The 27,250-nt window shown below is 44.7% G+C and overlaps 1 protein-coding gene across 1 annotated transcript in view; it reads left to right on the plus strand.

Moving 5' to 3' along the window:
* The first annotated feature begins 331 nt into the window (after window positions 1-331).
* kirrel3l (kirre like nephrin family adhesion molecule 3, like) overlaps window positions 332-27,250 on the plus strand; it is a 34,681-nt gene continuing 7,762 nt past the window's right edge. Inside the window, exons 1-4 of the mRNA XM_068758345.1 lie at window positions 332-528; window positions 24,595-24,653; window positions 25,127-25,282; window positions 25,815-25,964. Coding sequence (XP_068614446.1) covers window positions 332-528; window positions 24,595-24,653; window positions 25,127-25,282; window positions 25,815-25,964 — 562 coding nt within the window. The remainder of the gene's footprint in view (window positions 529-24,594; window positions 24,654-25,126; window positions 25,283-25,814; window positions 25,965-27,250) is intronic.

The following is a 27,250-nucleotide window of genomic DNA, read 5'->3' on the forward strand; positions in this document are numbered from 1 at the left end:
GAAGCCGATTTCCCTCCGCTGCTACTCTACACGAAATCTTGCTGCATCACAGATTTTATTTTAGGCCCCAGAAGCATTTCTTCTTAGTGGCAACCGCCAAGTCTACTTAAGAGCAAGACTGACAGAAACCCAACTGAAGAGGTGTGGATAAGTCGACCAGAGCGATTACAGAACTGGAGTCAGAGGCAGGAAGGGGAAGAGGACAGACCCTAATAATGTCGGCCGTGGCTTGACAAGCTATGAAACGTGACAGTGGACAAGTCATCCATTATTTATAGCGGTTGAAACCTGTTTATTTATTTTTTCTCAGCAGCATGAGTAGCAAGGGATCATGGCACAGAACAATCAGCCAGTCATGGCCGGTTGGTGTGACTGTCGGCAAACAGGGATGATGATGATGATGAAGGAAGTCGTGGCCTGCGTGGCCTGCGTGGCCTGCGTGGACACCAGGACACGATTCACCTTGACTATTGCTGACTCTGCGTCTATCCCTCTCATTGCCTGTCTTTCATGCCATAGACGTCTAAGGTCAGTGTCAACTACAGATGGGTCAAAACAGTCTGCTACCTACTTTAAGCATGCAGTTTTAATGCTAGGTGATATGGAACGGTGCTAGTTGTGTACTTCCGTGTAGGTGAATGAATCAGATACTGTGAGCCATCAAAAAGGACGGATACAGCACTTGATCCATGCATGTCACATTGCTTCAAAATATTTCTGTGGCTTTTTCATTTTATTAAAAATGTCTACTCCTATAATAAATAGTGTCGTCATGGCATGACAGAACAGCTGAATGCTACATCACTAGGTACAATGTTTTTGAATGATTTTTTATTCGCATCTGTCATTGAGGAAAACTGCATGAGTGCAGTGGAAAATTTATATCTGAAAGCTTTTGCTGCACTAGGAATGATTGGGTGTGATGGTTATCGAATAATCACGATAGACCCAAAAAAGGAAGGGACACATTCAGATCTCAGTGTGACAGATGCCATCGCTAATCTATCTGTATGTATTATCAGCGGTGTTCAGTCATTCTGTTAGAACAATTGGATTCCCACCGTTGTCTCTGACATTGTGTCGTAGCTGAGTGGAGCTTTGTGCGTCTGGACATACAGTAGAGATGCCGTGGACGCCATCAGGATATTTCTGGCACAGAGGAACGTGCATGACATCAGGAACAGATGTTGCACATGGCGAGGCCCATCAAGGGACAACAACTCTGCATCAGCGTATGAATATTTTAGACAGCTTACTGCTGTACTTATCAACGGAGACATGGCCAGGCTGGCCGAGCACCCAGTCAATCTAACCGTACATTTTGGTGACATTCTAATCGCTTTATTGAAGAAGCAAGTGAAAATGCACCACCAGTTTGATGAAAGGCTCACGTGCACTAAGAGGAAGGCGAAGCTGCTTTAAATGCATTTTTATTAAAATATGACAAATCTTTCACATTTCTATAATCTTGTTAAAATATTTGTTATTCTAATTATTATGAATCTGAGCTTCCTCAGATTCCTGCAGTGACTTTATCACCATGTGAGGCTTTCCTTGAGTGTCCCATTGTCAAGACAGCTGTAATGTCAGACCTCAGCTCTTTTGTATATGACTGTAGAAGAAAGAAAAAAAACATTCCTGTAATCCACACTGTTTTCACTTTGGAGATTGAACCAGAAGCATCAACCTCCCCTTGACCCCTGAGGAAAAGAATCCCTCAACCGGGTCCCCAGAGGGACTTTCATTACAGACAAAAACAAAATCCATGGGTGGCCAGAGTCATATTCGGATATTAGGGCAGAGGACATGTTTCCGATATGAGGATGGAAATAGTCCTTCAGACTGCAGCGTGAACCCCTGGTCCATGTTGGGTTTAATGGCCCTCCTCCCGCTCATCAATCACACATAAGGAAAATGCTTAATTGCATATTTCCAACCAGTGAGCAGGACTGATGTCATATTATATCGGAATGGGAGAGAAGTGGCAGCTTTTGAATTGGCCGTGGAGGCAGGCAGATGAATACCACGGCCTAGCAGTGGTGTATGTCCTCATGAGTTACGAGCTCGTAGCGGCATATAGAGTTATGGTTGACACAGATCAGCTCAGCATTCAATATCACAATTGCAGTAAAAGCTGGTGTTGTGTTTCTCATATGGAAAGCAGCACAAACTTTAAAAACCCCCGAGAAGCCCAAACACTGCAACTTGCACCACGTTAAATAGAGCAGGGTATTAATATTCATCAATCTATCGGGCTATGTTTCAAACCTCAAGACAAAAAAAATGCATTAATTAGCAGATTCAATTAGTTGATAGTGATTTGTGTGGGTTGTAACAAAAAACCTGATTCTTTCACGTGCTTGTATATTTTATTAGAATGTGTTTGCAGTATTAATTCCATTAAAGGCTCTGTGGCAGTTTTCCCAGAATATTAGAATGCGTTTTACAGAGTTTACTTTTGGAAGAGAACTGTCTTCTTCTTCTTCTTCTTCTCCTTTTTCTGTGGTGGATAATGAGGTTGCTTTTTTACAGTCTAATATTAATTCAAACCAACACATGATTTGTGACAGCATGAATACATTTCCCTCTACTTGAACATTAGATCCTCTTTCTAGTCAGATAAAAGAGGGTGTAAGCCATTGTAATTTTAAGACCCAGCTATTCTGTACTCCATGACTCGCATCACTTTTTTTTTTTTATTGACCTGCGGTCAAACAGGGACTGGGGTCATATTTTCTTAAATTATTCTCATTTCCCCGTGAATCACATTTCCATATATATCCACTTCATGCCTTATTTATTACCTCCTTACAATTACCATGCAAACAACGTCTTAACTGTCACCCCTTTCTCTCTCTGAACAGTTTAGTAAATATCAAACCATATTTATTATTAATGAAGCCACAACTGAAAACCCCCCTTTTTATTCATAAATTATTCACACACTCAAAAGCTTGGGGGGGGGGGGGGGGTGGGTACCCTCCATTCGATGCCACGGAGACCAGCATAATTAAGAATATTGGCTCAAAACGATGCTGGTGCATGTTTCATCTGTTTACCCTCATCTGTGTGTCCATCTGTGGAAAGCCGTAGCAGCTCGTATATTTAAATCACAGCATCATGCCCAGCGATAGCCTTTGCACAGTGGATCTTGATTTTATTATCACAGCACAACTGGTGGAGGCACCCTGCGGTTTTACAGCTCACCCGAGCCCCCGCTTTCCGTCACTCATTGATGGCTTCACGCGTAAACACTATGGCAAACACACACAAACACACACAAACACACACACACACAAACAGCATCATTCCTCACCATCGCTCACATTCAGGTCCCTCCACACAAATTAACTTAAAAAAGGAGGATGAGAACTATTCCTGCCGACATGCACACAACACACAGATTCAGACTTGATCACTTACCCATGCGCTAACTCACACTAACCTGGATTGGCTTCCCAGCTGTGCAAGCTGTTTCTTCCATCAACATGTGTTTACTGGCAGGGGACCCTTATGTTTGCATTACAGGGAGGCAATAAACAGGAAGGCCAGCCCCGGGGTTTGGAGGAAACCCTCTCGAGGAGTGAGCCCTAATCATTAACTGCTCCCGCCTTAATTAAATGCAGCGTAAAATGTCAAAAAGAAAGATTCTGATGTTTCCTGGAACCCACACGTCAGTCCTTAGTGTCCACATTTACACACACTCTGATGATTTTTTCACAGTCTTATGGAAGAGTTAACCACCTGGTTGGGTGAGCACGGTGCTGATGTGTGAATGTGTGTCTTTTCTTGTGTGTCTGTGAATTGGGTATGTGTTGACATTAAATTAAATCGTTGCTTTGTACAATACACATACAAGCGAAACACTGATTAACCAGACGACTGCCAGGCCTATTATTTTGGTTCATCAATAGAGCCGTGAATAACTAATGAAAAGCATCAAAGAGCGAGCCTATAAACAGCCACAGGCAAGTGATAGACTCCAACGTTTTCATCTCGTTATAAAAACCTTTTGTTGAAATATGATAATGATTCTGTTCTCTTCTGTTCATTTTAGCACCCACTGTATGAAAATGAACAATGAGCTCATTTTAGATCAAACTACACCTGAAGAAAGTAGGCTGCGTTTTGAGCCACCTTAAAACCAAAAATATAATAATGTTCAGTAAGCCTATATTAACTCACTCTGCAAAAATGCTTCCATTTTAAATGCATGCATTTGCGAATTGATACTTACTTAAATTAAATGACTTGTGTGGATAAAGCTGAATGATCAAAAGACAAGTTGAATGTAATTGATGATTTATTCTTCTGCAAATGTTAGGGTTTAGAGTCAAGTGATCATTTCAACATTTCAAATGTAAGTAAATCCATCTACTTACACATAATACACTTCAATTAATTTCCCAGTCTGTCGGGCAATGAGGGAGTGAGCTGCATATTAATTTTCATTTTGAACAGAAATCTACCTGCAAGTTGATTAAACAAGGTTTTTTGTTTTTTTTGTTCACGTAAAATGAGATGTTTTTGTTTGCACCTAAAGTAAAGTCAGGTCATACGTTGTTAGACCTCAGCATGCGATTTAGTGGCCGATATGTAAAGCATTAGTTCAGCTTTATTCTCTCTCAGCGTGGTTAAATCCTAAAGCTGTGCTTTTTAAATTATATCCAGCTGGAATCACCTGAGTGGAATTTAAAGACAAATGCTCAGACTGCAAGAGAATGCACTTTTCTTTTTAAATGATTTGACCAAGGGTCGAATTTTAGACCACGTGGGGGCTCCTCCACCCGAACATTTCAGAGCAGTCATTTCACTTAGAATAAACGTTCAAACGACCCTCCCAGTGACGCTTGATCAGCCAATAGCGGGGCCCCTGCATGGGGTCGAACCCCCTCCCATCACAGCCGCGCGCACGCACGCACACACACACACACACACACCGACCCGACAGAGATCTGATGCGGAGTTCCTCCTCCAACCCAGCCCGTGCATGGATTTGGTGTACCCCATTACCATCACCAGATGACTGTCAGTGCGCATTGAGGGAGAGTGAGAAGTAAACAGAGGAGATCGGGGGAGAAAGCTTGTTGAGGGGAGAGGAGAGTGTGTGACAGTCTCAGAGGCTACTTCACCGGGGTTCGTCTCACGATCCGGGAGAAGCACTTTGACGCGCATCTTACCCAGGCAGGTTGAAAAGTGGAGGAAGCGAGCCTCTTGCGCGCCAGATTCCCTCGTGGACTCTTAGGGAGCGCAGCGAGAGGCGTGCCAGCGTGACGGGGAACGGACACTGGAAGAAACGCAGATGCAGCGGGGAAAGTTATCAACTGTGGGGATGCGGTGTTAACCGAAAGTTGACCAACTGGTGGGACGCGTCAAAGTCATTTGCTTGAATCTGGATGCTATTATAGACAGACCCCGACGCGATTGTCCGTCCAGCGATAGTCGGTGCCGCGGTGGACCATCAGCAGCTCATCCTCAGAGACGGGGCGAGTAAATCCTTCTTACGCATCACAATCAACGACCAGGACTTCTAAAATGACGGCGTCCTACATCATCTTTTGCCTTATGGTCACAGGTAAGCCGTGCTTTTGTTTGTTCATCATGTGGTCCTGATGGAGAGGGGATGGACCGCGCTCCGGTGTGGCGCGCTGCGTCAAGACATCCAATGCGCCCTTTCAGGGGGGGACCGGTATGCTGCAGTGCCACAATCCACGCTGTTAATTACCGATTCATGTTTAATTAGTTTTTGAACGCGTAATCAGGAGGTTTCATTGTCTGCGAGCACCGACAGCGGTCCTGCGTAATTCGGGGACGCTGCTCTGATCCACACTCCCGATGTGTGAGAAGCGATCTGTTTATACTCATAGTAGATCGCGCACGCAAAGCGCGCGACGGGAAAGTTTCACTCGCAGTAATTATTCGCCCTGGTGTTCCAGACTGCGTCGGATGTGTCCATTCTGAACAAGTAAGAGGCTGCATTCGGATTATTAGAATGCTCCTATATTCATGAGCAAATCGGTTGGAGCAAAGTGATGCGAATGTGAGGATTGTGAGTTTGGGAGGCAAGACACCCCCACACTCTTACATATTATTAGCTTGGCCAGCACCGCGGCTCCGCGTCCCTTCGCCCGTAAGTTACGCATGGCCCCTGGACTGACTTAGTTTAAGAAAACTAAAAATGAAATATAAAAATAGATCAGGCTTGTTGAAACGACGTGGAAAGTCTCGCTGAAACAACAGAGAAGTTTCTCTTTCTGGTGAGCTTTCCAATCCGATCGCGGGCACTGTGAGTGGTGCGTAAATAGATAAAAGGGTGCACGGTCCGTCGTGAGGGGAGGACAGTCTCGCGGGTATACACGTTTCCGATGGAGCAGGGCAATTCGGTAAACAGGGGGAGACATAGAGAGGGAGAGAGAGCGGGTGAAGATAGAGAGTCAGCGTGAGAGAGACGGGGAGGAGCGTGCGTTTTTCAGGAGACGGGCGAAGACAGCGCGGGCGCGCACCTGTCTCCCTCCCGCACCGTCACCCCCTGCTGCCTTTTGTTTGCAGAACTGAGTTGATTATAACTCGTTTGTTTTCGGCTCATTGCGCGGATTCTGCACATGTAAATCACATTGTGAATGTTCGCTGGTAAAAAGTAATCGCTTTTTGAAAAACTATATTTAATGTGACGCATGTCCTGCTTATAAAGGTTTTCTTCAGATTCATGGATCAACACATTGATCGTTTGTATTGCAGGGTAGGGCTTTCGTATAGATCTAATGACATCAGCTGTATAAATTATTGCATTAAAGTTTACACCGCAGCATTTATCTGCCTTCAGAAGCGCTATTTGTATCGCATCATGTCGAGAATTCAACAACTTCTAAACATCACACATGGCAAAGCGTCCTCAGCGGCCATTTGTTCTGAGGACAGCTTTACCATAGGTCCTGGTTCCACATGGTTTTGTCGTTATTCGACGCTTGGGGGGAGGGATGTGACACCAGCAGACCTCTGCTCCCTGACAGACAGGCAACAGCTGGATGAGAATGGGCTGTAGCCAGATAGTGGCATATTTCCCTCAACCCCAGCACACACATGCTCAACTCCTCTCTCCATCTCTCCCACACACACATAATATAAATGGGAACAGCCGTCTTAATTAGAACCTATGAGTCCCTACAGCTCATTTAATTGTGCCAGTCCTTCAGTATAAAATGTGGTCATGGCACAACGCTTCACTTTGAAATGCATGTATTGCACATATCTTACATTTTTATGTATGTAGTCTTGTACAACAAAGTGATAATTTACTTCCTCTGAAAGTCCCTTTGGCTCCCAGAGGAATTGGATTCCACACTGCATCAGTATTCTGAGTAATCTTCATTGAGCTCTACTTTGGAACCTTTCGCTTTGGGTCGCTTGTGTCTCATCGGGCCAAGTTCAAAGTCTGCGAGGCGAGATTACAAGTTTCTCTCCCTTGCTCAAGTCGTGTTGCCTCTCATGTCTTACTATAAGTGAAATGCTGTGGAAATGTTCCACCTTACTTCTTCTTGCAACTCTTTTGCAAAATGTGTGCCTGTTGGACACCATGCAGGCATGAGGGCATTTCTGCTTAATGGGCCGGAGGCAGCCGGCAGACTTTCATCAAAGGTTGAAAAAAAGCCTGCTCACACACACAAATGCTTCATGCAGGCTCAGACACAAAAAGAGGACTGATATAAGCCGTGAAAGTGATAAACCCTGACCAAGCCCTCTGCTCCCCACCCCATCATTTTTATTTTATTTTTTACTTTTCCTTTCACACGATTTGTCTTTTTTGTCGTGCAGCTCGGCCGTGTTTGTGGACTCATTAGCAGTATGGCACGAGGTTGGATCTTGGGAACTGTGCATATTTTATGAACTGTTGATGTTCGTAGAATTCCTGTGGAGGCAGTCATGATGGCAGAGGGAAAAAAGTTTAAGATGAGGAAGGGGATGGAGGGAGCAGGGTCTTGAACGTGTGTCGCCCCTGTCTTGATGATTAAACAGCAGGGAGACACAGGCGAACTTCACTGAACATTGTTAACCTTTTTTACTATCTCTGTCAGACATGCACACATTCTCATACAAATACGAGCTACTCATCAAATAACTCCTCTTATTTTCCGCTGCGCTCCCTCAATTTTATTCCTTGGACACTGATGATAAAGTAGCGAAGTCGGAGAGAATTTGGCAGCATGAGCCACAGCCGGCCAATGAAGAGTGTTAGCTATGAGCGGCACGATAGTGCAGAGGCAGCAGAACCTCAGCTCAGCAGCTCAATCTTGAGCGGAAGTGTCTTGCATTATTTAAGGCACATAGTCATTGCAAAGATACTGTTGGCCGATAGATTCATTTTGGCCTATTTCGATTTCCTGTTTTCAGTGATTATGCTGCTGGGTGTTATGTTGAACATCGAGATTCTCTTGTGGCCTCTAAAGCTAAGATCTCCATATTTGTTTATAGCTGTGCTCTATTGATTTATATCCAAAATGTGTGTTTTACATTTCCTCAGCAAGAAAAAAAAAGTTCATGTTTGAATATTGTTTTTAAACGCTTTTTGAAGAAAGCCTTTTTTCTGCGTTTACATGACAGATTAATGAATCCTCAAAATCTTAAGATATGGCTGGATTATTATTTCCACAGCCAGAAGGCATGTCACACACACATGCGTTGTCATACAGAGATATCCTCTCGTTCCTCCTTCCTACAAAGGAGTTTTGCCACTGCTGGTAAACACATGGTGAGGAACGTGGCAGCGTGTACTTCATCTTCAGTAGTACTATATATAGTATATACATGTATATATAGTGCATTGTCGCTCAACACAGGAAGTGTGGGTTGCACGTGGCATCTTTCAGCACTTTTTTTAAACTTCTGCCCACCCTTCCTCTATTTGTCTTCGCTTTGTCTTTGCGACTGTCTCTGCACATCCTCACCTTGTATTCCTGCGGGGCAGTCAGAGGATCAAGACAGGAAATGACAGGGACTAGGACAATGGAGGGCCGTGTCAGCTTCCTGCCATTGCCTGGGGACTTCTTCCCCAGCACTTCGGTTTGTGTCATCAGCATACAGACTGGTGGGCAGCTTAGACTTGTTTACTCTCGCTCTGTACAAACATAGTAATGGAAAGAACAGAGCGAAAGTAGGGACCTGGGATTTGGTGCATCTCATTAAAACAGGCCCCAGAGGGAAACAGTCACTCTTTTACATTAGAAGCTATTTTAAGAAAAGTTTGGATTGCATTTATCTCCCCTCCAAAATACAACTGTCACTTCCTACTAGTGAGATATATATCACCATTCTAGAAGACCCGAAACCCAGAAGTCAACATACAACAGAAAGATTACAGCGACGAGAACACACATTCATTTTTATTTTCCAATGGATTGCCCTCCAGCGAGACAAGAATTTCATATCTCCTGCCGAGACACAGAAATCAACACAAATTGAAATGTATCTTCCTTGTTGTAGCAATATCTGCTCCTGTGTTATCTTCACCAGGCGTGTTCCTTAAACCTGATATTAAAGACAGCTCTGTTGTAGACAGATGCTGGAAGGTGTAGCTTCGAATAGCATCAGACCATATTTATTTATTGCTATTCATGCTGATTTATTAATATCTCGTTTCACTCTCCTTAAATAAAATGTAATTGTCAGTGCTACTGAACAGAAGACTTTAAATGCTGCCCTAGGTGGCGCGGGGCTTTTGGAGTATGCGCATCTTCCAGAAATTACTCATGAAGAGCCCAGGGAAGAAACACCGTTTGCACATACTTGCGTGCACACACACACACACACACACACACACACAGGTCAAGGGCAAACACTAGGGTAGAGGATGAAAAGCTGAGATGAGTGTTTGACATCTTCAGGGCTGCGTGCCCTTTCTGGAGCGATTAGTCAAAGTCCAACTGTCTAATTAATGATGCTGCAGCTCTGAGGACATGTCATCTCCTTAACCAACCAGGGGGGGGATAACACATCGAAGGAAACAAGACTGCCTACTTGCTGCTCACTTCATTAGCGCTGGAAAAAGTGTATACTGTACTCTTGTGAGACTCTAAGGGCAGAAGCTCAGTCCACAAAGGACACAAGCTCAGACACAGCGCAGATGAAATCTGTAGATTTCCTGCATCACTGTACTCATGAGTGTTCCACCTAAAATAGAAATGCAAATCCCCTGTGTGTATATATAGCAGGAAACAACAAGAGAAAGCCGTTTCATTTAGGTTGCCTTACAGAAACCACACCTGACCAGTTACAACTGGCAATGGTACGCTCTGTACAAATATGTTGATCCCTTCCGGAACTTTGTTACCTCCGTCATGTTGAGTATGATCAGGGGACACGTATCTGCACCATCTGGGCAAGCCGTTGTCATGGTATCATCTGTTGCATGGCATCATCTGTCAGGGTTCGCTCCATAAAATCCAATCCGTGTCTTTCTTATTTCTTCCTTTCATCTCTGGGGGGGGGGGGGGGGGGGGGGCAGAAGAAAAGGAAACCGGATGGTCAAAGGGATTTACTGCCAAGAGCCGAGCATCTCAGGTAATGGATATGCTTGTATTGGTGTAAACCAAACCTGCTATTTTCCTTCCTGCACGGCAGAGGTGAAAAAAACAACAAAGGTGTAGCTGACTGAAAGTCTGAGGGGGATTAATAGAAGGCTGATATTTCAATACCTCAGGCTAAACATTGGATCTCAGGTGTACACTCGGACACACAGAAAGTGGTCGTGTGTATGCGTAAGCAGGAATATGTCAGCGCACAAGCATAGAGTTGTGGATAGGGGGTGAGTGAGTTTCGGTAAAGGAAGGTGTATTGCATTCTTTTTTTGTTGTTGTTGTTTCTTGCCACTCTCTGGTGAAGCTGCAGTAAAGAGGGCATGAGCACATGGCTAAGTGCTTCTCAAGCTGGCTGAGGTGAACCTAACACCCCTCCTGGAGGAAGCAGCCCAACCATTGTTCCAGCACATTGCACCCGTCTGAATGAGGCATCCTAGTGCTGTGCCAATCCCAAGGGGCTGTAGAGAGAATGAAGCAGAGCAGGAGAAGGACTGATTGTTCCCAGCTCAGACTATCCACAGATGGGGGGCTACAGCACAGGATGATGGCTGTTTGCTTTAGAAAGTCTCAGGCATTTGCTTTGCATTCGTGGTGTGTAGAGAGCTCTGGGGGACAGAAGAAAGTGCCAGTGGAGACTGCAGCAGGGGAAGGGGAAGGGAGAGTAGAGCAGAGATAGCGAAATAAAAGGATAGAAAAAAGAACCTCACCGAATATGATGTCAGTGTGAATATAGTGTCAGTGCCAAGAAGGGAAGATGGATGATATAGCCATACAATGATATGGTGTTGGGCAAGAAAGTGCTCAAGTCTTCCCCTGTTCCCAAACAGAGACATATAGAGCTGGAGATAATGGAGAAGGGAGGGAGATTAAAGAGTGATCGAGGAAGGGGGGAAAAAGAAGGGATGAGATGCAGGGAGCCTCGGCTGCATCCATCATGTGGTTTGGTGCAGAAGCCATTTGTACCTATTGTTCTCCATAATTTGTTTTCAGCCTGCAATGGGAGGGGTAAAGGGGAGAGGCAAAGCTATGGCAGCCATTTATTTTTGCGCTAATTACATAAGTGAGACAGCATAATTAGACATATAGCTAAATAGACAATAGGCTGAGCGAGAGATGCACAGAGGGAAACAGACAGGGAGGTGTGTACGAATCCAAATAGATGAGAGGCATGGCTCTGTCTGTTTCACAGTCAAGATTGCATGGGAGCACATTAAAAGAAGTAAGGGGTTGGAGGGGGATAAAGGGAAAAGAAAAGGGAGCGTAAAGGAGATGGGGTAATGGAGGAGATAAAAGATTAGAGGAAAGGAGAGAAAAGCCCTCTTCACAGACTGCACTTTGAGGTGCGGCCCAGTGCTAGTGGAATAGTCACCTCATTTAATACGCCTGCTCAGCGGGAGGGAGAAGAGATATAAGGAGAAGTCATAAAGAAAAAGAAAAAAGGACAGAAGAGAAGAGAGGAAAGAGGCACCAGATCTCATCTCCGCTTCCTGATCAAAGGCAGGGAGCAGCTACAGAAACCTGTTTGTTGTGGCTTGTTTGAGAGGATCTCCGTTTATGTAAGGTCATGGTTTGACCCGTCGATATTTTGTTCAGACGATATTCTACTTAAGCACAGCCACATTCCAAATCCTTGACGGTATCATGGCCTAAAGGGCCCAGGACAGGTTTCTAGAGGGAGCGTGTGGCGCTCTAAAGCAATAAAGCTGCTAGAAAGCTGTCGAGAAGTTTTAGAGTTCTTTAATAAAAGAGAAGGGGAAGCAGAAAGTTTGTTCAAACCACCACCATTTTGGGAAAAAGACATTTGAATGCTTGTTGGGAGCTTTGTTGTGCTACTGAATGTTCTGAGTGCCCTAATGCTGCTGCACATCAGCTCAGGTTCATGTGTAGGCGGTGCGAGGGCGTGCTGAGCATGTCAACAGTATTTCAGAACGGTGAAGATAAATAGGTCCTTAATGAATCCACTCAATCACAAACCAGTTAATACAGCTGACCAGAGATTGAGGGGCAGTCCAGCCTGATTGGAGGACTCTTGAGCTTCCCATCAGAGGGATGCTCTTCAGCCGTCACACAACGGATTAGCCATTCGCTGCACTATGGACCCCAACCTCACTACCCTTCTTGCTCTAAACAGTGTTCTGACACACTAGTAGCTCCAGTCAGTTCCCTGATTGTGCAGGGCAGTTCGTGAAGACCCAATTTAAACTCAGTCTTTTGTTTAACTCCCCAGCAACTCAAGCTGGGACATATTATATTGGCTGTGTGTCCTTTCTCACTTACCTGACGTTGACCTTTGGTGCATGCTATCCTTCTTTGAGCATGTGATGCTTTGTTAAAACAAAATGGGTGTATCTCAGAACTGGCACTGACTATTTTTTGGAGTAAAGAGAGGATGCTTGAGAGAAATCAATGGCCCAATTCAACTTATTACACCCATGACTGTTGCAGTAATGGTGTGGAAATAGGCAGTGGTCATGTGGATCCCTTCTATACCTCCAGGCGTGGCTCACAACTGAGCTCCGATTCTTTTCCTTCCAACTTTGATTAAAAAAAAGCACTCTGAGGTTTTCAAAGACTCTCACATGATGGTGAAGAGAGAGGCGATCCATCCGTTTTGGGAAACGGATGAGACCTCTATTCTGCTTAGTTTGCCGAAGGACAAACTGAACACTGGGCTGCAATTTTCCTTGACAAATAGTGACCCCTCTGGACTTTTCTCCTTCCTGCCTTTGCTTCTTTGATCCAAGGAAATGTGTTAACAAGCAACAGGTTCATGAAATACCCGTTATAACTTAGAATGTGTATTCATGCTGAGGTGTGAGAGAGAGTGTGTGTGTGTTTGGTCGAGTGGCTGTTTTCACACCAATTAATAATTTGCTTTATATGTCTGTTGAGGTGACAATGGCCTGTCTCTAGCAGGGCATTACCCCCCCCTCCCACACGTACACACTTTCTGTGCCACAGTGAATGCATGATGGCCAGAGCGCTCTCTCCCACACATTAATGAGACCAGTCTAATTAGTTATTGTGGTTCCTTACGGGGAACCTCAGAAACTCGGCTTAATCAGGAGACCACTAAAAAATTGAGGACCCGTCATAACCAGTGATAAAGTTCACACTTATAGGGAGATCTGCCTGGATTCACAAATGATCATTTGTTGTTAATTGGTAAGAGTGCAAAAAATAGAAAAGGGCTGATTGTATTCTCAGATATGTGGCCACTGAGGATTAGAACTTGGCTGCTTCCTGTTTAACTCCTGCGCTACTGGAAGGAGATGCAGGAAAAATGTTTTGCACTCCCATGTCCCTCTCCCAAACCTTTCAGCCTGTTTTAACCTTATCACTCAAACAGCTACCATTGAGGCGAGGTCTACCTTGTTCAAAAGAGAAAGGGAAAGGTGGACTGGGTAAGAGGAATGGCAAATAGCTCTCATGGGAGTGCTTTTAAAATACTATGCCTCTCATTCTCATGGGCCATATGTGAGACAGGAGGCAAATCCAAAGGATAGGAGGATAGTGAGATAGAAGAGGAAGACAGATCTATAAGAAAGGAGGAGATTGTTTGATGTGAGGTGTGGTACTTAAAGTCTGGGGCTCCAACATGTGTCCCAAAGCACTTAACATGGCCCCAGCCATCTCTCCTGGTAGCTAATTAGAATCCAATAAGGTTGCTGCCTGCTGGTCATTGTTCGTCCAGTGTGTTTACCCCTCCAGAGGCTCCATTCGCTGCTTAATCTGCTGAGGGGCTGAATGTCAATAGGTCAGGCCAAGACTCTAGAGGTCTGGAAGAGTGGGAGGGACTGAGGGATGATGCAGAGAGGATCAGGGGATGAAGGAAAGGGGTCATTTCTGTCTCCTCAATATTTTTCTCTCCAACTCCATTCTCGTTGTTGTCCCCCCCAAACCTCTTACGTCTCCTCTTCTCCTCTATTCTTCTCACTTCTAATCCGTCCTCTTGATTGTTCTAAGCTGCTTTCAGACAACCCCAGGGAGAGTGGGGTGGGGGGTTTGCAGTCTGTTTTAATTAAGATTTAAAATACGACTCCCTCAAGACGGGAGCTTTAAGAGCAGAGTGGACTGAGCAAAGTAAGTGAATGAAGGTAGGTTGTAGAGACGACTCCGCAAATATCAAAACTCGGCAAAAGAAGCTATGACAGATATTAAACTCACAAACACTTTCATACAAACGCAGACTCCGAGGCATTCACGTGACTTTTCATTTGTAATCAAGCAGAACAATCTATACAAATGACGCTTATCTTCCTGTGATTCATACCATATCCTGCGGGTGATGTAGGATCAGTGATAGCCAACAGACAAGCTTAGGGAGTTATCTCCACGCCCTTTCTAATGATCAATCATCTCACTAGATGGGCTTGAGCAAGTATTACGCTCCAATTGTTTGTGAGAGCCTCAAACCTAAGTCTTAGTAGATGTGACATACAATAGTAGACAGATAGAATATATGAGAAAGTAAAGTCTTTCTAAAGTTTTAATTTGGCTTTTGTTGTCTTTTTTCAAATTACCAGGCGTGGGGACAGAGAGCAGATTTTTCCGTGTAAAGGGGTTCTATTTGGGGGGGGGGGGGGGGGGGGGGGGGTAATGTCACCAGAATGGAAACGTCTAGACCAGCCTGTATACGACACTTAATTAACAAGCTTATCACACCAGGACGATTTCTCTGTAGGAGTCTGGCTATCAAAGACACCAGCACTGTTTACTTCTGCCATGCAAACACTATGTTTCACGACCAAGTGCGTGTCCATCTGTGTGACTCCCAGCAGCCGGAGAAAATGTGTGTTTGACTAAACAGTCACATAGCCGACATCTGTCCCTACTGCACACCATACATTCTCCACCCAGATTCAAATTCTAAAGGGAGCACACCCCAAGACTGACTGGTGTTTAAGTTCATCAAGCTGCAGACTCCAGCATAACCAGTAAGGTGTTTAAGGCCAGGAAAGGGTCAAAGGCCCAACCTATGGCATTCTCTGGCACGATACAGCCCGACACTGCCACCATATGTGCACGGCTTCACAGTCAATGAGCCGACCCACCCAGCATGACAAAGACCTATTCACTCCCAGTTGACTGAGGAAATCTGCAATGCCATGGTTAGATTAGGACAGAATGCACCACCAGTCCATTCAGTTGCTATCAAAAAAAAAAGTATAGACTGGAAGATGCAGAGAAGTAAAAGGAGCGTGAGAGAAAAGAGCAAGAAGACAAAGAACTTTACAGAACACTTTGAGCCAATAAATGCAAGCGTGATCTCACCCTTGCTGCCGCTCCGTTGCACGACTCCATCAAAGCCCCATGAGATTCTCCCAGAACATTCCGCCTCTGTCACTCACAAGTCTGTTAATAAGGCCAGCAGTAAACGCCCGGAAAGATATGCGGGGATGAAAGACCCTTCTCTCATGTTCCACGCTTTGAGCATGCATTTCCGGGTGTCAATGGGGGGGTGCGGGGGAAAATGCAGCTTTATAGTGTAATGCTGCATTCTAATAGAAACAATAAACCCATCTGCTTATAAAATAATATTTTGTGTCCCATATTCTGTCATGTAGCAGCTCTGGGGAATTTTGGCAGACTTGAATAAGCCCCCACTACCACTAAGTTAAAGGTATAGAGGAAAGCCTGCGCCAAAGAATAAAGTGTGAGGAGCTCCTCAGGGAGGGATATATCACACACATATATTCCTTCACTGCAACGATTAATATCCGGGAAAAAAAGGTCAAACCTTACTTGAAACGGTCCAGTATATCACACTTACATTCGGAGCCTGTGTTTCATACATCAATCCCTGCTGTGATGTCTCATCAGCCTGGTCACACAGGAGAGACCCACACTGCACATTATCAAAGATTGATGGGGGGCGGAGAGACAACTGTTTGGGCAAGGGAACTTTTAGTCCCCGTGTCTCTCGGTTTAGAGGTGCTGACTGTGGGTCGTCGTGGCCAGTGACAGCCCAGGGCAGACATCTGCTGTCGTTTCCAGATGTTAGACCAGTCTCCTGTACTGTGTAATCTAAAGATTTGTCCGTTTGATATAGGGGCTTTCAAACGTAGCCTCTTTGGGTGAATTCAGGAGGCTCGAAACAATGCCCAGCCCTTCCACCTTCTTCTTTGATTCTTGCTCTTCTTCCTCCCCCCGAAATACGAGATAAAACAAACAGGAGGATAATCCTATGCGACCGGAGCATTTGTTAAACCCACCTTTCCCTATCATTGCTCGCTTTTTTTTGTTCTGAGTGCTTGCTTAATAATTAATTGATTAATTAGTTCCCTCATTAATCATTTATTCATTAATCATGGCCTGATTTTTCTAGGGGAAGCGGTGCAATCTGAAAAAACCCTGACTTCACATTTCACTCTAATTATGCTCCTTTACTAATCAACGCTTAAGAAATGGAGTTTCAGGAAATTAGTTTTCCACTTCCCTTCTTTTCTACAACACAAAGCAGAATGTATTTAGGTCGGCAGGTAACAATCCTCCTCTTCCTCCCACCCCAATAAACCTCCCTCCCCTCGCCTTCTGTTCTGGAAGATCTTAGTCATCGTTATTTTTAAAGAAAGTGATTAAAGTTACAGGTACTCTGATGAGCAGAATCAAAAAAATAATAATGTGCTAAATTAAAACATGGCTTCTCTCCACATCTAAAGGAAAATAGATTCTGGTTATAATCTCACCACAGACAGTGATTAATATTTGGCCATTTGAAGTCTGTTTGTAAGAACAGACAAGCAGCAGCACTGTGAATCACACGCTCATTGTTTCCACTCTCTCAAGAGCAGGAGGTAATTAAGTCCGTCAAGGAGGTTATGTTTTTGAACCTGTCTGTCGGTCTATCTGTCTGTCAGCAGGATTATGGAAAGACTGCTGGATGGGTCTTGATGGAAATAAATCTGAGCATGGGTCTTGGTCTAATTTATCCCACTAAATTTTGAGAGCGATCCGGATACTGTCTGGATACAAGAAAATCCAGATTTTCCCATTTAATTATAATTTTCAAAAGATCATATCTTGTAAAATCGGTAATCAATTCACTCACCAAAAATCACATTCATAAAGGGGTCCGATATGCACCATCATGCAAAATGTCTTCTGGATTTGGTCCAGAATGCGGTCAGGAAAAAATATGAAATTGTAACATTGAAAACTCCATCTACAGATTTAAAAATCGGTTAAAAATACACATCAACTTCAATTCACTTTTCATGGTTGGTGTATAAAGATACCAAGAACAATTTATAACATTTTGATGATGATCGAGATCACCATGTGGACGGTGCAATTACGAGTGGAATGAGCTGCTTGGTGGAGGTTTGCGCTCTCCGAGTGCTTTTCTCGGTTGTTTTGTTGCGAGAAGGTATGCAGTTTGATAGAGAGATGGGAAGATAGTTCTTAAATGTGTTCTGTAATGTGAAGACAGGATTAGAAGAAGAATGAATAGAAGCATATAAAGTCGAATTAGAAGTGTTGGTTTATGTTGCTGGTGGATGCAGAGTTCACAACATAGTTCAGCTTCTTTCTTTGAAGTGACTCTTTTCAGCTGCTGACAAAAAAAAAGAAAAGAATTATGCATCAAATTAAAGAGAGCTCCAGAGAAATGGAGGCAAGCCGAGCATTAACCTCTAAGCTTTAAAAAGCACACATATTAAGCAACACTAATGAGACTCTCATTGAGCGAGCACTGTTTTATATTCTGGCACACACAAAAACATAGGTTGACTTGAATGTGCCTTTCCTGCCTCTGAATGAGGTTGTTCATCTCACCAGCAGCTCATGCTACAGAAGTGAACAATGGTGTGTAGATGGTTCTTTTACACTAATGAGATGCATACATTTACAGCATTACCACCCTCATTAAAAAATAATATTAATAAAGGGGGAAAAATATTAATTATGAAACGCACTGCTTCCTATCTTGAAGAGCCAAGGGGGGGTCTCTACCAGGCTCAATTAGGAAGAGTGGGTCGCAAATCCCTAGACTAAATTAATTGACACTCCAGGGCTTTGGGCCCAGAGTCCCAGTACGGAATCTACGTGGAGTTATTTTGGTTTTCAACTGCCTGTATTAGAAAAAGGAAGATATGGAGGAAAAAGAAAATGTACGTTTTAGGGGCTTAGAATCCATTATTTATTTATTTGTTTCATTTGCTCGTTGTCTCAGGCAGGCGACAAACAGATTTACTTTTTTTTTTATCCCATCTTTGAGAATCTTCTCATCACGTGCCGCACAATTGCTGCTATCCAACGTGTCAGCTGCGATGTACACGCTAAAGCAGGGCTTTTGAAAACAGCGCAAGAGGTTAATAATTTGAAAGCACGGTAAATTATATTGAAAGGCCTTCCATCCAAACGCCAGTGAAAGGGAGGAAGCGGAGAGGTAAATTTGGGATACAGAAAGAAAAAAGCAAGAGACAGAGACAGAGACAGAGAGAGAAAGAGACAGAGAAGCTGGGAGACAGAGGAGGGCTGGAACTCTGACACAGATCCTGCCAGCAGCTGTCTTGCAGTGAAAACACCGGGGGGTAAGCAGGAATGACATGAAACGACAAGACTAGCTCAATCATCATCGTGTCAACACTGCTGGCTGATCTGTACAGACAATTTCACATCGCCAACACTGACTACCTCCCCTTTTCTCTTTTTTTTTATGTGGCATTTTATTTCCCGTCCTCCTGCCAGCCAGCAAGCCACTTGCTATCTGTCTACATGGAGTCAGCTCTCAGCTCTTTAGCTTTTGGCTTCAGAGTGGGGGGAGCTGTTAAAAAAGGTAGAATTATTCACAAAGAGATGCTTCTGCCCACTAGAAACCCTAAAGATGTGGGAATTTGACAATGGGTGTGTGTGTGTGTGTGTGGGTGTGTGTGCAGCAAGTTTGAGTGCCTTTATGGCACATTGTATATGGATACTGCAGCACAGTGACTGCACAAACCATTCACATACACTCACGCACTGACTATGTCACATCAGCACTCTTGGTCCCCCCCCCCCCCCCCCCCTCCCTTCTTCCCCTCCTTGTACGCATACCACTCTATTACTCTACCCACTGCATCTGCTGTAGCAGGTACCCAGGGACAAACAGCCACTGCTCTACCACGCGATCAGCCTCGCTGCCGCCCCGATCGAAAAGTGCCCTATTCCAGCATAAGAAAACAGCGCGGTGACAGTCGTGTCGACAGACTGATTACAACGTTCCGTCAGTCTCCTCTCCGGCCTGCTCCCTTGCAATTGGGAGCTGACAGGAACCCACTTTTTCCATTTTTACCTTTCCACTGGTTTTCTGGTCTTTCAAACATGTAGTGGTTCTTTTTTTTCCCATCGTTCCCTCTACCCTGCTGTCTTGAGCGCTGTGTTGACAAGCTGACACAAACCCGTGTGATTTTTGCACCAGGGATGGAGAGAGCGAGGGAAATGGACAGGGGATCCAGGAGGAGAGGATGAGAGGTGGGGAGAGAAAGTAGAAGAGAGAGGCTGGCGAGAGGTGACAGCTGACATGCAGTCTGGGAAAGCGGAGTGATGGCGGAAAGAAATGTGGAGCAAGCAAATCAACAATTAGTAACACCTTATATAACTTTCAGAGGGCGTCTGCTCGGTGTTGACTTCTGGGTTTGTGGCTCACTGAGTGCAGACATAGTGAGTGATAAACAGACGAGTGAGAGTGTTGGATTGTAGCAGGACATCGGAATGAGAGGGACTGCCCTGGGTGGGGGATCAGCAGAACAGCAGTGGGGGCTGAGTGGATGAGTGAGTCCACTCTCTAAAAAAGGGTCTAGGGCTGTGCCAAGATTTTCCACAATGGAATAAAGGCTGAAAGGGGAGGCTAGGAGGATTAAATTCCAGCAAAACAGCTCTTAAAAAGCTGTTAGACTGCAATTTGGGCTGAAAAAAATGCAGAATGGGAGAAGAGATAGTGAGAGAGGGTGGGCCGGAGTGCAGCTGGAATGCAACATGGGAGAGAAAGGGATTGACGGGATGCATTAAGGTGTGAGAGGAGGACATCTGCGGAGGCAAGGTGGGAGGGTGTTTGCAACCGCCCAAGTCAAAGACACACACAGAGATGCTCACATATGGGGAGCATGTGTTGGATGTCCTGCTGCCTCAAGTTGGTGGGTGGCATCTGTAGTAACCCAAGTACTGCAGGACAGGAGGAGTAGCCAGATCAAACATGAGATGGGTGCAGGGCTCCCTTTGGGACTAGCGCTTTGGTTCAGCCATCTCAGCACTCCTGTCTGCTTTACACACACACACACACACACACACACACACACACACAGGGAGGGGAAGACAAAAGAGCCTGACTCAAAACAAAGGGATAATAATTCTATACAGAGAGAAACGAAGCTTGCATTTTCCAGCCTGATTTAGAAGCCTTATCTAGACAAGACACAATGGATGGCATTTGGGGAAAGAGGTTGTTTATTCCAAGCTTGACACTTTTCTGCCAATTGCCTTGTTTTTGTGCTGCATTTTTGTCTGTTTCTCTTCCTCGTTTTCTTCTCCCTGGCTTCAACTGTAGAAAACACACACCGGCTGGGTGCAGCATTCAGTTTTCACCACCAGGGCAAAATGAATGGCTTTTTTTTTTAAGAGTTTGAATTATTACTGCACAGAGAAAATTGTCCAGTCAAGTTGAGAGCACTTATATTTATAGACCCCACAGGACCGGATGTGTTCTGCTCTGGATGGGAACGAGGACATGGAAGATAAGACGAAAATAGGGATTCTATGATCGTTGCTCTTACAGCGAACAAACACAAAAAGTTGGGTGTCATTGTTGAGACATGGGGAAACGGAGTGAGCGCATTCACTCAGTTGTTAAATAAGAGTCTGACGTCTAATGTTTTATCGAAAGGATCTGATTATTTGATTGACGTGTTAAATTGTAACTCCAGATCTGATAACAAGTAATGAAAATAACTATCCATATATCCGAGTCCTGATCGGGAGGTAACGTCCGATTCCAATCGAGTCTGCCAAACTTCCAATCACGTCAGCGGCTTGGGAGGTATATCCTTATCATTTCAGTTGGAGAGAGGGAGGGAGAGAGAGAGAGAGAGAGAGAGAGCTGGGTCGAGGCAAAGCCCTTTAATTGGTTGTGTTCATGTCAGAGAAGCATGTTATGCACTTAAACCTGACCATGTGACAGCAAAAGCAAAGTCACTGTGTCAAAGTAGCTGCTAAATATGCCCTCTGGTGCCTGACAAGTTGCTTTCTCCATTAACACAAACTCCCACTCTCCATACTCATTGGCACATTCAGATGTGCGCACAGACACTCACACTCACACACACACTTGACACTGAGACAGAAATGCATAGACACTAACGCAGTCATGTGAGCATCCCACAGTGTGAAATGATATTCCATTTTGAGAAATCCGGATTTAAATGCTGCAAGTCATATGTTCTGACATTATTACTGGGGGGTGCAAAGTGGCACACACACACACACCACTCAGAGAGAGCGAGCTGTAAAATGTAACATATTAAGTAAGAATCCACTGCCTTTAACATAATAAGAGCACATCTAGACTGCACTGTACGGGGTGGGACGACTGAGGTAAGCATGAATTCAACTCTCTTAGACAGTTATTAATAGAGTCACAGAAAGCCCACCAGTCTATCTGTTGAAGCTCAAGATCAAGTGGCTCATGCAGCAAGCAATGATTCCAAAGATAAGCGTCCACCTCTGGATGGTTCGGGAGGAAGAAAATGACAAAGAATTTCGGGGTGCAGGCCCAACCCCATTGAGATGCTGCATCAAAGCATGAGTAGAGGTCATGCCTTCAAAGCCTCCAGCACAGTGATGTCAGAGATCCGGTTATAACAAGCTGACAACCATTAAATGTGGATCAACTGGCTAGTAAGTTGAAGGCATAAATATATTTTCACACTGGTGATTACCGTTAAAAAGTTTTTTTTGTCATTTAACATTTTATGGTTGCCCGGGTAACTTTGTTTTACATTGAGCTTTGTTTGAATATCCGACACAGTTTAGTTTGAGGAACACACCAAATTACAATAAGTGCAGGAACAGGTCAAAAATATTGTATCTGCCTGTGCAAAGAGACAAAATAAAACATTTACTGCAGAAACGTCGGGATTTCAAGTGTTTCTTTTGGAATGAAATTCAATCGCTGCCAAAGAGAAACTGCTCATTTTGAGTCTGCTGAAAACAGTGAAATCCATGTTGCTGTGGCCGCTTGTGTTTGTGCATATGTGTTTGTGACACGAAAACCAGCTTCTGTACACCCACGGCTCCGCACTCCCTCCGACGGATTCGGCTCTGCTGTTCCTTTGTCTGGTTCTCTTCCTTCTTCTCTCCCCATCAAAAATGTATTTGTGTAATTAAGCTGCTAATACACCGTCAAAGAATTGTCTAATTCAGCAAGGAGGAATTAAAGGAATCTGGCAAGAGTCATTAGCCATTCGAGATGTTCCGTTGAGCATTTTCAATAAGGGATCTGGAGAGCAATGAATCACTCTTACGGTGTGAAGACATTCGCTACGGCACATACTCCGTACTCTATATTTGTATGCCTGCATTTGTATGTGTGAGTGCGCGTGGCATTAATTGCAATATGTGAGCATGAGAAATTGTGTGTGGGTGAGGTAAAGAGAAACGATTCAATGCATGTAATCCATTTGAACAATCAGCCAATGCAGTGAATTATCACCCATTGTAAACATTTAGAGACTCCGGGAAAGGGAAAAAAAAACATGTTTGTATTGGTGCAAGCACGAAGAAGAAAATCCCCGACTCGCTCTGCAAGGGGAGGCAAATGAAAACAATCAATATCTCATAAAAATATATGTTCGGGACATGCAGGCAGGTTGTAAAAAAAAAAACAGCATTTTGAAGATATGATGGGGGGGGGGGGGGTGCCAGCCCTCGCTAAACGCCTGGTAGTCTCAGCGAGAAAACGTTTCACTTCTCATTGATGCCCCTAAATCGACTGCTTTTTACCACCGCGTGTGACACACGTATATTTTGTGTACACAGCTCGATATGTTTTTCAAAGTCTTTTGATCTGATCTGCAGGGAGACATCGTTGGTGAGCTAACCCATTTTGTTTGCCGGTCTTCTTTCTTATTAGATTCTCCTTTGGCCCAGACGGAAACTAAGAGAGAATGGGCACATGTGAAAATCTGTTTTGAGGCAATTGTTGAGAACTACAACGATCTGAGCCATGGAGAACTCGCTTTCCTGATTAACTCGCTGCTTGGCGGCTTTAATTGTGCTGTTGGGAGGCAGAGGCAGGAGGGAGCAAGGGGAGGGCGGAGGCTGGGGGCAGGGTTCAATCCACGGTGCACCCAGAGATGAAGTGGATAATTGAGTGTGAAACAAACACTGCCAACAACCTCGGAAGCCCCCTTTTCAAAACGAATGAAAAATCTTGCGAGAATGGAGTGAGAAAGCGGGGGGAGAGCTGGGCAAAGAAAGAAGGGGGGAGAGAGAGAAAATCCCAGCGACCCTCTGGGGGGGAGGAGCTGCTATTGAAAAGCTATTAAACTTGCATTTAGCAGGATTGATTGGAAATGAAGAGGCCTATTAAAAGAGAGGGACAAGGGGACAATAGCGTGTCTCTGGCCACCGTATGTTGCCCTCTTTTTTAGCAGCTTTCTTTTCAATGGGAGGGGGGGGCAATACTGTCTGTTTAAGTGCTCCCACCAAGAGAAGCAGTTGGGGGGGGGGGGGGCTTAGCACTGCCTGAATGGAACCCTTTTTATCTCCCTATGTCCCCCTTCCTTTCCATTCTCCAGTGAGCAACAAAGAAAGAGAGAAGAAGAATGATGCAAGTTTTTTTAAGTCTGCTTCAGGACTCAAACAGACACCCCATTTAGATAACCAACCGCCTCCCTCCCTCTCCTCCTACCTCCCTCTACAGATTAGTTACCTCTGGAGTGTTGCCATCTTCCCTGCCAGTAGAAACCCTACCCAATCTTTAGCACAGTGCACAAGCAGTTGCAACCGTGGATTCGTATTCACGCTGTGTTCCCGGGTGCGTGTGAAGGCAGGCCAGCCAATCCAGCAAGGCCCGTGTCTTCAAACCGAGCAGCGGAACTGCGGCAGGTGTCCCCGCAGACTTTCAGCAGGCTCAATCGGAGGAGTCCCCCGGGACCTTTAATGGAGTTTTGATTGTTTAACATCCATTTTTACAAAAAGCACACAGAAAGAGTGGCAGATTTCTCTCCCTAGCAGTGTGTTTGCTTCATGCTGGGGAGTGTATAACCATATGGCCTTGGGAAAGAGTTAAATAAGTTATGAAGCGCAGCTGACTCTTCCTCTTACAAGCCACATTTATTGGAAAAACAAATAATATTTTCACACAGCCTTGTCCACGCTCCATAGTTAGTGTCATGACAACCAGAGAATGGGCAGACCAGATCGGTTTCATACTTACGGTGCAGGTTTTTTTTCACTCATTCTTGCCAATTCGGAGCAAAATTCCTGCTTTTACATTTCTGTTAACTAGCATTATAGGGCCTACAATCGTTCATGATGAATTGTCCATCGATGATCATACATTCTCTCTTTTCCCCCAGCGGTGACCCAAGCAGCCTACTTCTCCCAGCAGCCTCAGGACCAGGTGGTTGTTTCTGGGCAGTCGGTGACTCTACCCTGTGTCATAGTGGGCTATCGAGGAATGGTACAGTGGACCAAAGATGGCCTGGCGCTGGGTGGAGAGCGGGACCTACCAGGTATGATCTGTTATTTCTGTCTGTATGTCGTTCTCTCTTTCCGCCACTGCGCTCTGTGTGATTATTGCTCAACACCGGGTCTCATTGGAAACTGGATTTCTACAAAGATGAATATTTCGCTAACAATGTACAGCTGCCACTTTAGCTGCTGCTGCACACCCCAAACTTTAATTTGTTGCTCAGCATTTTAAGGGCGTTGCATGATGGTAGATAATCAATTGGCTTTTGTCACGCACTGACATTTAAATGTGTGGCAGAGTGGGGAGAGGGTGCAGGCTTCCTCTTGACCTTAGCCACCCCATCTTTATTGTGTCTCTGTTTAAAGGACAGACTCCTCACACTGCAGCCTTCTCACGTGTTGCATTTCCAGCTTCACGCAAGCACGCCGGGTCTCTTTCTTTTGTGTCTTGTCGGAACTTTGCCATGTTTCTCTCTTGTTGAAGGCACAAGTCCTTTCATTTTACAATGCATTCATTTTGTGTTGGTTGCTTTGTTTGTCTCTGACTCTATTCTCCGTGACGGCGTCACACAGGCTGGAAACGCTATTCCTTAATGGGTGACCCGCTATCAGGGGAGCACAGCTTGCTGATCGATTCGGCAGACTTGGCGGATGATGCGGTGTATGAGTGTCAGGCTACACAGGCAGCACTGCGATCCCACCGTGCCAAGCTTACTGTCCTAGGTAAGATACACAGCTCATGCATGATCCGCGCAACCAGCCCGCGTGCCAATGCCTGCAGTCTGGCAGTGCTTGGGAACAATCAGGGGAGTGTCTTCATAATAAATGCAGGAGCATGAAGACAAATACACAAATAACATAGCAGCAATGCAAAAAATAAATAAATAAATACATTCCAAACCCAACTTATCAGGAAACAAATAAAAAATACATCAAAATGTTCATGTGATTTGCAATTCATTAAACAATGTCTTATCACCACTCAAAAGTAACCTCATTCTAAATCTAGTTTCTTCCTGGGAAATAAAATCTTGAAATCCAATAGCATAATTTAAAATAAGCCAATAGACTCGGCCAGGAAAATAGGAAAAGCCTTTGCTCTCCGTAGGAGCAATCAAGACGGTGGACGTCCAGGGTAATGTGATTGCTGCAGTCATAAATGACTCGCGTGGCTGCTTGATAGTCGGGGTCTGCACAGTTAGCACATTTTACAGCGAACCACAACATTTGTCAACTGCAAGGCGGTATTTGCATTAATGGGATTCGAGTGATCTACTTCTTCACACAGATGTCTTGAGGTGGGGGGGGGTTATAGGAAGAGAAGGGCCTGGTCTTGTGGGAATTGGAATAGCATTGCACTGCTGGCATCTGGTGGCAATGTAAAGGAATATCACTCCATAATTAGTCCTGACTTTTGTCCATATAGTCACACACAAGCAAGTACTGCATAGAAAGAGATGGAAACAATGACATGATGCTGTAGCTTATGCTACATCACAAATAATTTCACTCCAACGCCTGTTTTCCTGCATCCGTCTCCTGCACGGCATTACCAATTCATTCAGGGAGGGGTGCAGGCCGCACAGGTTGACCGTGGAAAGGCAAGGCGGCTGAGATCAAAAGCGATGTGGACGAATGTTTACGCGAAAGGAATAGCTCCAGAGAGCGCATCTGTGCTCATCAGCCCGTGTGTCACTGTCAAAGCAGCATGGAGCTGCACCAGGCAGTGCAGTCAACGCATGCCCACACACAGCCATAAAGATACAAATGTGGAGGCAGCAAAGAAAGTTGATAAATGTGCCTACATGAAATGCACTCTGAAACACTCAGCCAGGTGGTTCATATTTCATAAACATATGAATAAAATCAGGTGCATCACTGGAGTTTAGTTATGATCATGAGTGTTAAAGAGAGAAGCGGGGTTTTCTTTGCATATGTATAGCTGTGTATATTCCTCTATGTGTGTGTGTGTGTGTGTGTGTGTGTGTGCGAATCAATGTGGCCAGATG

The sequence above is a fragment of the Brachionichthys hirsutus genome, chromosome 3 (assembly GCF_040956055.1).
Source record: "Brachionichthys hirsutus isolate HB-005 chromosome 3, CSIRO-AGI_Bhir_v1, whole genome shotgun sequence".
Classification (NCBI taxonomy): Eukaryota; Metazoa; Chordata; class Actinopteri; order Lophiiformes; family Brachionichthyidae; genus Brachionichthys; species Brachionichthys hirsutus.